Below are 12337 nucleotides of genomic sequence, written 5' to 3'. Positions count from 1 at the left end.
ATATGGGAGACGTATTTGTCACCCTCCCATTGCTTGGTCCTCTCCATGTTCTCTATAGATTAAGTATAATTTGGGGAATGACAATTTCCGAATTTTCCACACAAAGTGTGCTTCAGATCGCTTTATTTCAGTTCTAATAACGAAAAAGCTCCGTCGAGTGGGAGGGGGAATCGACCTCCCACACCTTCCCCCTAAGCTCTATCTCACTAGACTTTGTAGGCCTGCATACACACTGAAGATGCATACTCGGAATAAGACCTAAATTTCATGATTTTAACACTTCCCTGAAAAAGCCCTATTTATTTCTTCAATTGTTATCATTTTCTCTCTTTTTTTTTTTGGAGGGGGGGGGGCTGGAAAAAAAAAGTATTGCCCCAAAAGTTTGCACCAGATCGCTGAATTTCAGGTCTGGAAATGCAAAATCACCTTCGTTTGGGAGGAGAAATGCCCCTTATCTACACCCTTTTGTGCTTGCTTTTTTCTGTTTAAATCGCTAAACAGACAGCGTTCATGATAACTATTTACCGTAAAAATGATTAATGCAATGAGCTTATTTGGATTATATCATTTTATAGGCAAATTGTTCATTGTAATCTGCTTCAAAATATCCTGCTACCTTAAACAATTGGAACTGTTTCAAGTCGATAAAACACGCAAAATGAATACAATTGCACAATTTACTACATTAAAATGCAAAAAGTTCTCACCGTGGGAGGGGGCACCCCTCCAACACCCCTCCCACACCCTCCCCCGCAAACCCCTACCTCGCTTGCTCCGCTTGCTCGGGTTCGGTGGCGTCCATGATATTCAGTGTAGGAAGTAATACAAGAAATCTACTTATGTATGATACCATTTGATAGCCAAATTGTTTAATGATAATCGACATCAAAATGTATTGCTACCTTAAAAAAGTGGAAATGTTTCAAGTCGACTGTCGATGATCAAATTGCACCATTTACAACATCAAAATAAAAAAAAGTTCTTACTGTGGGAGGGGGAACATCACCCTACCACACCCTCCCCCTACCCCCTCCCCCATCCCTCGCTCTCTCCGCTCGCTCGAGTTTGGTCGAGTTCATGATCATTCGGTAAGAATTGTTACAAGAAGTTTACTGATATGATACCATTTTATAACCAAATTTTTCAATAATAATCGACTTCAAAATATTCTGCTACCTTAAACATGTGGGAGTGTTTCAAGTCGATAAAACACGCAAAAACATTTATCATATTGCACCATTTACAACATCAAAATACAAAGTTCTGACCGTGGAAGGGGGGGGGGACATCCCCCTCCCACATCCTCCCCCCCCCCCTCCCTCGTTCGCTCCGCTCGATCGGTATCGGTCTCGTTCATGATATTCAGTTGAAGAATTAATACAAGCAGTTTATCATTAATATGATACCATTTTAAAGCCAAATTGTTTAATAATGATTGAAATCAAAATATATTGCTACCTTAAACAAGTGGGACCGTTTCAAGTCTACAAAATGCTCAAAAATATTTATCAAATTGCACCATTTACCATTTACAACATCAAAATGGAAAAAGGTTCTCACCACGGAAGGGGGAACATCCCCTCCCACACCCTCCCCCTCCCCACCCCTCCCCTCGCTCCCTCCGCTCGCTTGGGCTCTGTCGCGTTCATGATATTCTGTGTAAGAATTAATTCAAGAAGTTTATTTATATGATACCATTTTATAACCAAATTGTTTAAAAACATTCTTCATCAAAATATGTTGTTACCTTTTGTTAAAAAGTGGAACAGTTTCAAGTCGACAAAACGCGCAAAAACATGCATCAAATTGCATCATGTTCAACATCAAAATGCAAAATGCAAACCCCCCTCCCACACCCTCCCCCCTATCTCGCTTCGCTCCCTGGCATCTAACCGCTCCCCCTAAGATCAAATCCTGGCTACGCCGGTGATAGGCCCCACTATTTTGTAGGGGCTGCCTTCACAGTGATGTCGAACAGGCGGAGCAAGAGCCGAGATATCACGATTTAGTCATTCAATACTCTTTGAATATTTAATTTTCTTACTTGTTTGTGATAGGAGAAATATCCAAAATCTCAACAAAAGTGTTCACCAGATCACTGAATTTCAGGTCTGAAAATGCAAAATCTTCCTCGTGTGGGAGGGGGATACCCCCCTCCCACACCCTCCCCCACCCTCCCCGCTCTGTCGCTCCGCTCCCTCGTGCAAGTATTTCAAAAACAAAAAAGTCTTCGTACTTTTAAGGTCTGATTATCCGCCGAAAGTCGGCTGACAAGCAAAAAAACAAAAACAAAAACAAAAAACAAAAACAAAAACAAAAACACATCTCCAAACAAATAAACAAACAAAAACAAGAACAAAAAGTTTCCATAATTTTGCTGCCACTTTCCTCCCACTTTATATTTCATGCAAAAGATCATCCCCCCGCTCCTCAATACGGATTTACGCCGTTGATGCTAAGAACATGTTTTTTTTTTAATTTTTTGTTTTCCCTCTGAACGTCCCCGTCGCGAAAATCTGAAGGTCCCTATTGTATCTTGTCACGAGGAAGACATGGGTGACCGTTACCTCTGGTGTAAGTTTCTTTGATGATGGGCACCAGGCCATAATCTTTGCCCGCCTCGTAGATTTCCCCGCCAGTCAAGGTAATGAGATCCGCATGTCCGTCCCGAATCGCCTTGTAGCAGTCCTGTCCACAGATAGATAGGTAGATAGATAGATAAATAAATAGATACTAGATAGATAGATTGACAAATAGAGAGAGGAAAGGAAGAGATGAGATGATGATGACGACGATGATGATGATGATGAAGGTTGGAGTTATCACATGATAAATGCGTTCCGCCACAATAAAAATGTGATATTGATCGGTATTGGTCATTTATTTGGCCTCTATCTTTTCTTCTACACAGTGACAGTTCTATTTTTTCTCCAAACTAACCTATCAGGGAAAAAATAATGAAAGCGAGTCTCAAAATAAACAAACACAAAGAATTGGTCTTAACTTTGGATGCAGTAAAGCGTAACACTCATTTATATCTAAAAACGAAAGTCATTCAAAACACTAGTCTTACGCTTCATCACAACCATTTTTTCATGTACCTCTACAAATTTCAAAACCTTTTGAAAACTTTGAAATTCAGACAGAGGATAGTGAAAATATTTATATTTTGCTTTAATAGTCTTGAGTAGGCCCTATAATGAGAAAATTCTAATTTCTGATTTAGTTAATTTACATTTTTACAGTTTAGATCGATTATACAAAAATTTACAAATTAGCACCTGAAAAAGTCAAGTCTCAAACCCCATCCCCCCCAAAAAAAAGTGCTACTTATGTGGTTTTCGGGATGAAATATCACATAATGTCATTTCCTACGTTAATTGTCTTTATTCATGTTTTTTTCGCCTTCTTGTTCGTGCAGGATATCGCAGTGACTAGTACATTTTGCCTACAGAAAAACAAAACAAACACAATAAGCTATCATTTATGCAAGGATATAGATGTTCCATAGTTTTTGTATCGTTTCGTTTTCTTTTTTTTCAAGCGAAATGAAAATAAGAGAACATGACAAATGGTACGCGGTCACTTTATCATGTTTATCACGTATTCATGTTTATTCACGCACTGTCTTGTCTCCGACAATCATACAATACAAGCACATTGTTGTTTTTGTCTATAAATAGCCAACGATTTGCGGTTTTTCCCAATATCTGGGATGCTGATATATCCGTGATACTTTTTCATGTGTTTGGCACTACGAATGCTCAAGGAAGAATTATACGCCTTTTATTATTTTTTTTTGGCTTGTTTTAAATCACATTGTATTCAGCACTCATTTCAATCATACATTAAGGGAGTGTCTATTGCATCTTTTGGAAAGGCCGATTACTGATCAGACTTTGAAATGACGCAGACAAATCATTAACCTGTCCCACGGAACAACCCTAAAAATTCAATGACAACCCAATTACCAGTCAAAAAAACATAACAAATCTTGACCACGCACACTTCTCTTTAATGCGTGTGTGTAATGTCATATCGCAATAATTCATACAGTGGCATGTAAGTTTTAATGTCATATCGCAATAATTCATACAGTGGCATGTAAGTTTCACTGAAAGAAGATGCTGCTACTGTATACCAACGTCCACGGAGAGAGAAAAATATGAATCAAGTTTTCCTTTATTCGAGTCGTAAGTCACCCGGGTCAATAAACAAAGCTGCACGTATGTTGCCCCAGGAGGTCGTATCGCTATCTGAAGGAATTACAGAATCAATTCACTCTAAAATCATATCGTTGCCAAGATGTGGGAGAATATAACTATAACCGATTCTATAATCCACTGTTGCTTTACGTTTAATTCAAGCTGACTTTAATGAATACAGTAAGACAGTATAACTGCAAATCCAGATCTATAGACCAAATTACCACAAAAAAAAAAGTATAACAAATTTTGCATGATAATCATGTAAAGTTTACTGTCTCCTTACCACCTCCGGAATTTCATCCATCTCCCACTTCCTCCTTAAAGAAAAAAAAAACGAAAAAGACAAAACACACCCCCACCCCAAAAAATACAACAAAAACCAATAGGAAAACAAACAAGAAACACATAAACAAACCAAAACACAAATTAAAGCATAGTTTTTTTACAGTAAAAAAAAAATCAATAACTTTGTCTGCGGGAAAGTCACTTATCTAGCCTTTTTGAATTATATTCACTGTTTCAACTTCTGCAAAAGGTTAAAGCCGATTTGTTTCTAAAACTTCAAACTCAGCTGAAAATCCCCCCCAAAAAGTGAGTAATAACGTTTACTTTCTCTTATTGGCTGGCAATGAATAACACTGTACGACATGCAGTGTTTGTGGATGCTTGTTGATTGTTTTTGCAACAAAAAAAGTTTTTTGTTTTCTCTTTCGATCAAAAAAAAAATCTTCTTACCCCGACCTATTTTTCAAGGGATTGTTCTCTTGAATGTTTTATGACAGGCGCAAGTGTAAGTGACACGAAAGGGACTTCACCCTTGTTAACCCGAGACGCGTCTCCCTGCCGGGGGGGGGGGGGGGGGGGTGTATTTGACGTTTCGATTCCAAGACCCCAACACCATGGACGGTCCATGCCAACACTGAATGGACTTTCCCTTGTCACATGACATTTCACTCTCAAAAAACTACACATCATCCGTAGCTTGGAGAGGTGCGTCCTTCATGCTTCATAAGGTGACTTAAATTACTAATGTTAACAAAGAGCATAACAGAAGTTTCATAAAATTTCACATAAAACAAGAAAATTATATAGGATTTCGGTAAGGTTTACAGGTTTCGACAGTTCTAAACCAGAAGAGCTGATTGCAACATCTCACTCATCTGGACAGAAATAATCTTCATGAAATTATTGTTTTGTTTTGTTTTTTTGCACTAGTTCATTTGAACGCGAATTATCATTAACCCATTAAGAGCTTTGCGTGCTGATAGGGGCGGAAAATCACATAGCGTTGTACACATTGTCTAAAGTCCCTGGCACAAAAAAAAAAAATGAAATAAAAGGGTTGTAGAGCCTCAGCTGTTAAGTACCCAGTGAAACCTGTTATCACAAGGATGGAGGGAGTCGAGTTTATTTGCTGCTGAAGGCTTATACATCTTCTGAAATCTATAAATTCGCAAGCGTTTGTCATGTCTCGTCTGCTGGCTTGCTTCTCTATGTCCGTTAATTTTCTGAAAAAGGCCGTAAAGTACAGACTGGGGGAAAGTTTATGAGTGAAATTCTGCCTGTATATCAGATCCGTCAGGATACCTTTACAGCATATCATTGTCTCATAAACACAAACTTCTGATTTATGCCCAAGGACTTTGAACTTGGTGTTTGATACATACAGGCACACAGGCACACACACACATACACTCACACAAACTCTCACACACACACTTTTGAATACGAACTGTGCTGGGTTTCTTTGAAATCTCTATATTTCAATATGTAATACGATCCCGAACATGTTTATCGTTATTTGAAGCCAAATACAGGCTCTCTTTTATGATGAAACTTATGACTGATAAGGGACACTGTAGGTGTTTCCCCTTTTACTACCCAAACTTCAGAGAAATACCTTGAAAATTCCAGGATATCTGGGTGCCACATAGAATGCAGAACAGATCAAATCAAAATACACGGCAAAACAAAAAGCCAAGCAAAATGAGAATGCGAACGTTTAATAAAACAAAAACTGTCCTTTTAGCAGCAAAAGACAAGTGATTGTGAGAGGGCACAAGAAAGCAAACTTTCATGAATATGTTCACCGAATAGAAGCTAAGAATACTTTTGCTGTATTCTTTTTTACATGTAATGCAAATTTAATGACAACTTCTTTCTCGTCATTTTAACGCTGTTTTTTTTTCCAGCATGCACGAGCTGCCTATTGAACATGTTGAATGTGCCTATGAGCCACGCATTCTTTCATGATACAGATTTGTTTGTCTGTTGTTTATTTATTCAGTTATTTTTTTTTTGGGGGGGGGGGGTTGAGGGGGTATATAAGAATTTCCTTGCTTCAAGTTAAACATTGTGCCCTCTATTTTCTTTCTTATATCCTTCTATTTTTCTGCAACTCAACCACACGAACTTTGGACATGTACAAAATAACATTCTCTTCTATGGGGCTCCAGGGCATCTGTATGTATACGCCTTTATATCATGTATAATAATGGCATGCATTACATTTCTAAATGCTTATTATAAACTGATACAGTGATTAAGCAATTGTACTATAGTTCACTCCTTTACCAGTGGCGGATCCAGAGGGGGCGCAACCGGCGCACGCCCCCTTTATTTTTCATTAAAAATAAAAGAAATAAAAAGAAAAAATGAAATGGAACTCGGAAGTGGCACTAGAAATATTACTCACACCCCCTCCCCTTTACAGAATTCCTGAATCCGTCCCTGTTTACGCCAAGAAGTAAGTGACATCAGGTATTAATAAACGCAAAAGGAAACTAGACTTGGAATTTGTCAACACTGACAGATTAGGTGATCCGATATATTCGGAAATAAATGCTATGACATTTGACCCTAATTTACCCAGAAAAGACAGTGTCTGATGAAGTAGTTGTTATTTCATGAAAATATGTACTTGACATGGACTAAACATGTGCAAAATGTGGGAGTAAAAGGGAGTATTTTTCTTGAGCTATTGCAAAGAAAGTCACCGAAAGAAACACGTATGTCCCGACATTGAAGCTAAGCGTCAATTTCAACCTGGTCTTTGGACGTAATCCCGACTTTCAATAAGAATATGAATCACATGAACAATAGCCCAAAGTTTCATTTACAACATTTTAAAATCAGGGAGAAATTCACAGAAGGATAAATCAGCTAGTGCTGGATAAAGACATTCATGTCATTTTTTATTTTCCATAAAAAGTGTACTCCCATACACACTAAGAAAAAAAGGTTCAATAAGGGAGCTAGAAGGGTTCGAAGTCGCGAAAATGGGTGCAAACTACACGATTTGAGAAAATGGTGGAACTTTGCTTCTTATATGGTTCATTTTGGGTTCGATCTTGCCACGGTCATTGACGGTGCAATATTACGCCCCAAACTAGTCTCAAAACAAAGGCCATCCTATGGTGTTGCTCGGCACTAAAATGCAATATTACATATCCTTGTGCTGATATTATGAACATATATTTTTTTGATATCAGGAAACTTAAATATCTTTCATATTCTATAATCATTCATCGAGAGTATATTTTCAAATTAAGGTGAGTCCATGATGAAAGGGGTCTACTAAAAAACAAAAGTAGAATACCTGATTGCTTGTCTGGTATTGACCAATCACATTGTACACATAACCTAGGAGGTTTAACAGATGAAGTTCCAACTGGATGTAATTATTCAAATAGTCGTCAGATTTCTATTGCTGTACAAAACAATTCCACAGGTGCATTTGTGCCTTCGCTGATCGGGATTCGATGCCGCCGTCTCACTGAGCAATCTGAAGATTCATTTTGGACGTTTACATAATTTTGGCTATATTTTGCTTCAAATGAAATCCTATACTTTAAGATAAAAACATATAAAACAAAAGTCAATTCTGAACAGAAATATTATTGTGCAAAAGTGTTAATCACAGCTGTTTCATGTGAAAGTGTTTAAACTGTACCCTGGATAGCCGGTTTATTTTATCACTTTTCCTCATGATTCTGACAAAGCAAACTGATATGAATCTTCAAATAGAATTCTCTATCAATAGAAACATCAGAATACTGCCAAGGCATGCCTATTATAATAATGTTCGTTTTATTTCTTTCTTTTTTTTTGAGCAATTTCTATTCGTGTATCCCCGTGTCTTTAACATTCACCTAACCTATCTCTTATTGGTTGGGATGTCGAAACGTAATTACCATTACAAAGACATATCTTCCTGTTTGTGGTTCATTCTTGCTAAGGTGCAATATTAAACCCATAACAAGTCTCAAAGAAAGACCCATATGGTGTTGATTGACACTTGAATACAATATTGCATACCGTCGTGGTGCTACTATGTACATGTTTTTTAAGACATCATAAAACTTGATGTTCTCCCATAATTTCATAATCATTCTTCGGAGCATCTTTAAATGAAGTCGAGTCTTTGATGAAAGGGTCTGCGAACAAGCTAACGAAGAATACTTGACTGCTCGTCTGGTATTGACCAATCGAAATGGAATATGTCACAGCATTCCCTGCATGCTTACTGTGCGATGATGGAATCAAACCCTACTACACGCTAAAGATTTTCGTTGCGACTCGATCTCGGGACAGAAAAAAAAAAGTCAATATTTTTTCAAGGCCCTCAAATCTGGAATTCCATCCACTCTGATGTGAAATGTACGAAAACGGTACAAAGTTTTAAGGAAGCTTTAAAACGTATTTTACTTGAAAGGTTTTCTGGAAGTTACCAATATCATTTTACGAATTTATAAGAGACTAGCAAGATAGGGTGTGTTTGTGAAAATGACATATTGTGTATTGCTAATATGCACTGGTCCATGTTTTTGTCTGTGTATGCATATGTGTGTATGTGTGAGTGTGTGTGTGTTTGTGTGTGTGTGTGTGCCAATGTTTTTCTCTGTTTATACAATGTATTCACTTTTCCGGGATTAGTTTTAAATAAGGCCAATTGCCTTCTCACTCACCCCTTCACTTGATATCTTTTGCTGTTTGTTTGCTTTGTTTGTTTGCTTGTCACATTGTCATTTTATTCATACCATTGTCACATTTTATGTATGCATATTTTATTAAGTGAACGTAAAGGAAATTATAAACTAAAATCATTTAGAGAGCAAACTCGCGGATATATAATGGTGCAAACTACACGATTTATTTGTAAGGGTTGATTTTTTTTTCCCTTTTTTTTTCATGGATTCATGCACGGTAAAGCCTAAGGGTAAATTGCATGCACATGAAAAATGTAAGCACATGTTTCCGTGTGCTTGCAAACACCACATTTTAGAATGAATAAAGACTAGCTGTGATAGTGGAATTTCTCATGAATAAATAATAAAGCATTAAAACCCTGGCTATTGTTCAACACCAATGTCAGGGTGTTAACCACATACTCCCATACACACACATTGACCCCTGTGCAAAGTGAAAATTTTGTACAGAGGGTTGGAAATAGAGCAAAATCTGTAACCTAACTGTGAAATTGATCATGGATTTCATGAAACTAATTTGTGTTTTAAACCACCTCCAACGAAATTGTACACTATACAACTATCTCCCATATCAATGATAGTGTTATCTGATATATAGTTACTGAATTATTAAGAATCAAAAGTGGATTTTTTTTAAAACGCCTATTAATCCATAGAATACATTCGATGCAAAATAATGACATGGATGTTTCCTAGAGTGTCAATTCACGGACCCAGTAATTTGGTCACCTGGTGTGGGCATGTTCATTCTTTTCTTGAACATGATTTATGAATTCAATGAATTGTTGAGTTGTGCAAACTTATGTGCACATAAGTTGACTCCCAGATGGCTCATTGTACAGGTCGTTCATGCGTGTTTGAGCTGAGCATCTAGCGCAAATTCCATTTCCATAGCAGATCAGCTCTTCTGAGGCTTTTCGTAGCGGCTTACTGCAACTCTGACTTCAAAATTATTTTGTCCACTTCATAATATCAAGACCCCGCAGATTCCAACCACGTGGAAAATGGTGAGTTAAAACATCATCGTAAAGCATGATTTGAAATATCCACAATGTTCTCGACCAAGGCCTTACTCTCGATATTACCCTTCATCAAATTTCTTGTTATTGTTTTTGGTTGTATAGCCATGTCTTATAATGTAGGCTTGCAGGCAGTAATATCAAAATGTTCATTTTAGAGTTCTGTTAAAACTGTCTAGTTTTATGCGTGCTGTTTTCTGTTCTATTTTGTTTTGTTTCGTAACCATTCTGTGGAATTAGAGCAGCTTTAGCGATAAAATGTCTTGCTAAAGACGTCATGGCATTCCGATTTCAGATTTCAGATTCATTTATTGTTCATTTAGGAAATTCTTTTTGTTGGTACATGGGCGTGCACATAGGCATATCTACATACATGCATAAACTCACATATATTCATGTACATGTACACATTACAAATGATACAATTTTTACTACATACACAATTATACAAGCATAATTTATACTCACAATACAGTGAACACATACATAATCACAAATTTCAAGTAATTCTTTATATTTACCGATCAACAACAAAACAAAATAGTTAAGAAAACGTGGAATCGGATATTCCTATAGGAAGTGTATCCTTAACATAACCTTCACGCCACCTCCCCCCCCCCCCCCACACACACACACAAACACACATCCCCAAGGATGATACATCGCGTCGTGCCATACCATATTTGATTAATGACGAATAAAAGGAACGGAACTGAAGTTGATGAATAATTGTTGATAAACTCATGGATAAATAGACTAGTGTACTAACTGAACTCATAATGGCAAACATTGCACGCTTATCTTTATGCTTGGATAATTCTCTGTAGTCAGGTAGTGTTAGTGGTAGACTTAAGTTCACCCTGTAAGGCTGTATGCAGCAAGGCAGTGCATAAAATTGAACTATACATTAAGCTGCCATGGAGAGAGTTATGTAGTCACATTTACATAAGTTAGCTCTTCTGCAAAATTATTACACACGCATGAACAGTGGCCTTGAACTCATGACACTTGATTTTCCTTTTCAGGTATTCAAGCAAGATACAATAATTTGCCCGCATTCTCCTGATCACGTAAACTGATATGCAATTCTGAAGGACAGAGTGATTCCTCAACAGAATATGTAAGTTTCATTAATGGATTAATCCGTAAAACATGTATACACTTGTATATGTATTTTCAGGTTATTGATTCATCTAGATTTTCAGCTTGTGATATCCGTGAAGTATATTATATTAAAGCGTATTATTACACATGAACGCAGTTTTATCAGTTACTATAACGTAGCCACCGTTTAGTGGGTTGCGGAAAATTTGATAAGACTACAGTGCAATTTTTGATACCATCTATAATCGAGAGATATGTTACTCAAGTGGACCATCGCGATCATTCATTCTTGCCTTTTCCGTTCTACGTCTTCTCAGTTTTTTGTTTGGACTTTTTCCTGAAAACTCCATGATGGATTGTAACTCATACAGGCAGCATCTCTACCCCGCAAGAATCTTCTTTTTTTTTTTCATTTTTTATTTATTTATTTATTTATATATTATTTGTTTTATTTTATATTATTTCATTTATTATTATTATCTTTTTTTTTTGGGGGGGGGGGGGGTAATCTTCTTTTCTGTAACCAGTATTATCAAAGTAAATCAAATCAATGTTATGAATAAGTAGAGGGGGCTATATTTTCACTTTTTTGTGTGTGTGGTAGCAGGATTAGAGGTGTCAACCATAATGGGCATCATTACACCCATTGCCATGGCCAGCACCCGGACCATCATCTGTGGCAAGCTCAGCAACGGCTGAATGGCTGAGGTCTATAAGTCTTACTCCTTTTCCTAACTGTGTAAAATATACAGCAAACTGATGTTAAATTGGCATGTAATTTGATGTTGTCTTACTTTGTTATTTTATGTTATGAAGACTTTGAGTTGGTCAGGAAAAATGTGGGAATATTTGAATATGCCCTATGTCATAAATGTATGCAGGCCTACATAAAAGGTGTGTATTTTCATCTCATTCCAAATTCGCCACATTTTTCTTTTCAACATGACTTTACTCAGGCTATTCCACATTTATTCTTTTTTTTTCCAGCTCTAACGTAGTGATGTCGGCATGCTGTCTC

At 37.1% G+C, this 12337-nt stretch overlaps 1 protein-coding gene across 1 annotated transcript in view; it reads right to left on the bottom strand.

Moving 5' to 3' along the window:
• LOC140233765 (melanotransferrin-like) overlaps positions 1-12337 on the bottom strand; it is a 70983-nt gene that overhangs the window by 18974 nt on the left and 39672 nt on the right. The window contains exon 4 of the mRNA XM_072313864.1: positions 2568-2688. Within this exon, the coding sequence (XP_072169965.1) occupies positions 2568-2688 (121 nt within the window). The remainder of the gene's footprint in view (positions 1-2567; positions 2689-12337) is intronic.

The sequence above is a fragment of the Diadema setosum genome, chromosome 10 (genome assembly GCF_964275005.1).
Source record: "Diadema setosum chromosome 10, eeDiaSeto1, whole genome shotgun sequence".
In the NCBI taxonomy this organism is placed as follows: Eukaryota; Metazoa; Echinodermata; class Echinoidea; order Diadematoida; family Diadematidae; genus Diadema; species Diadema setosum.
This window is presented reverse-complemented; position numbering and strand designations above follow the sequence as displayed.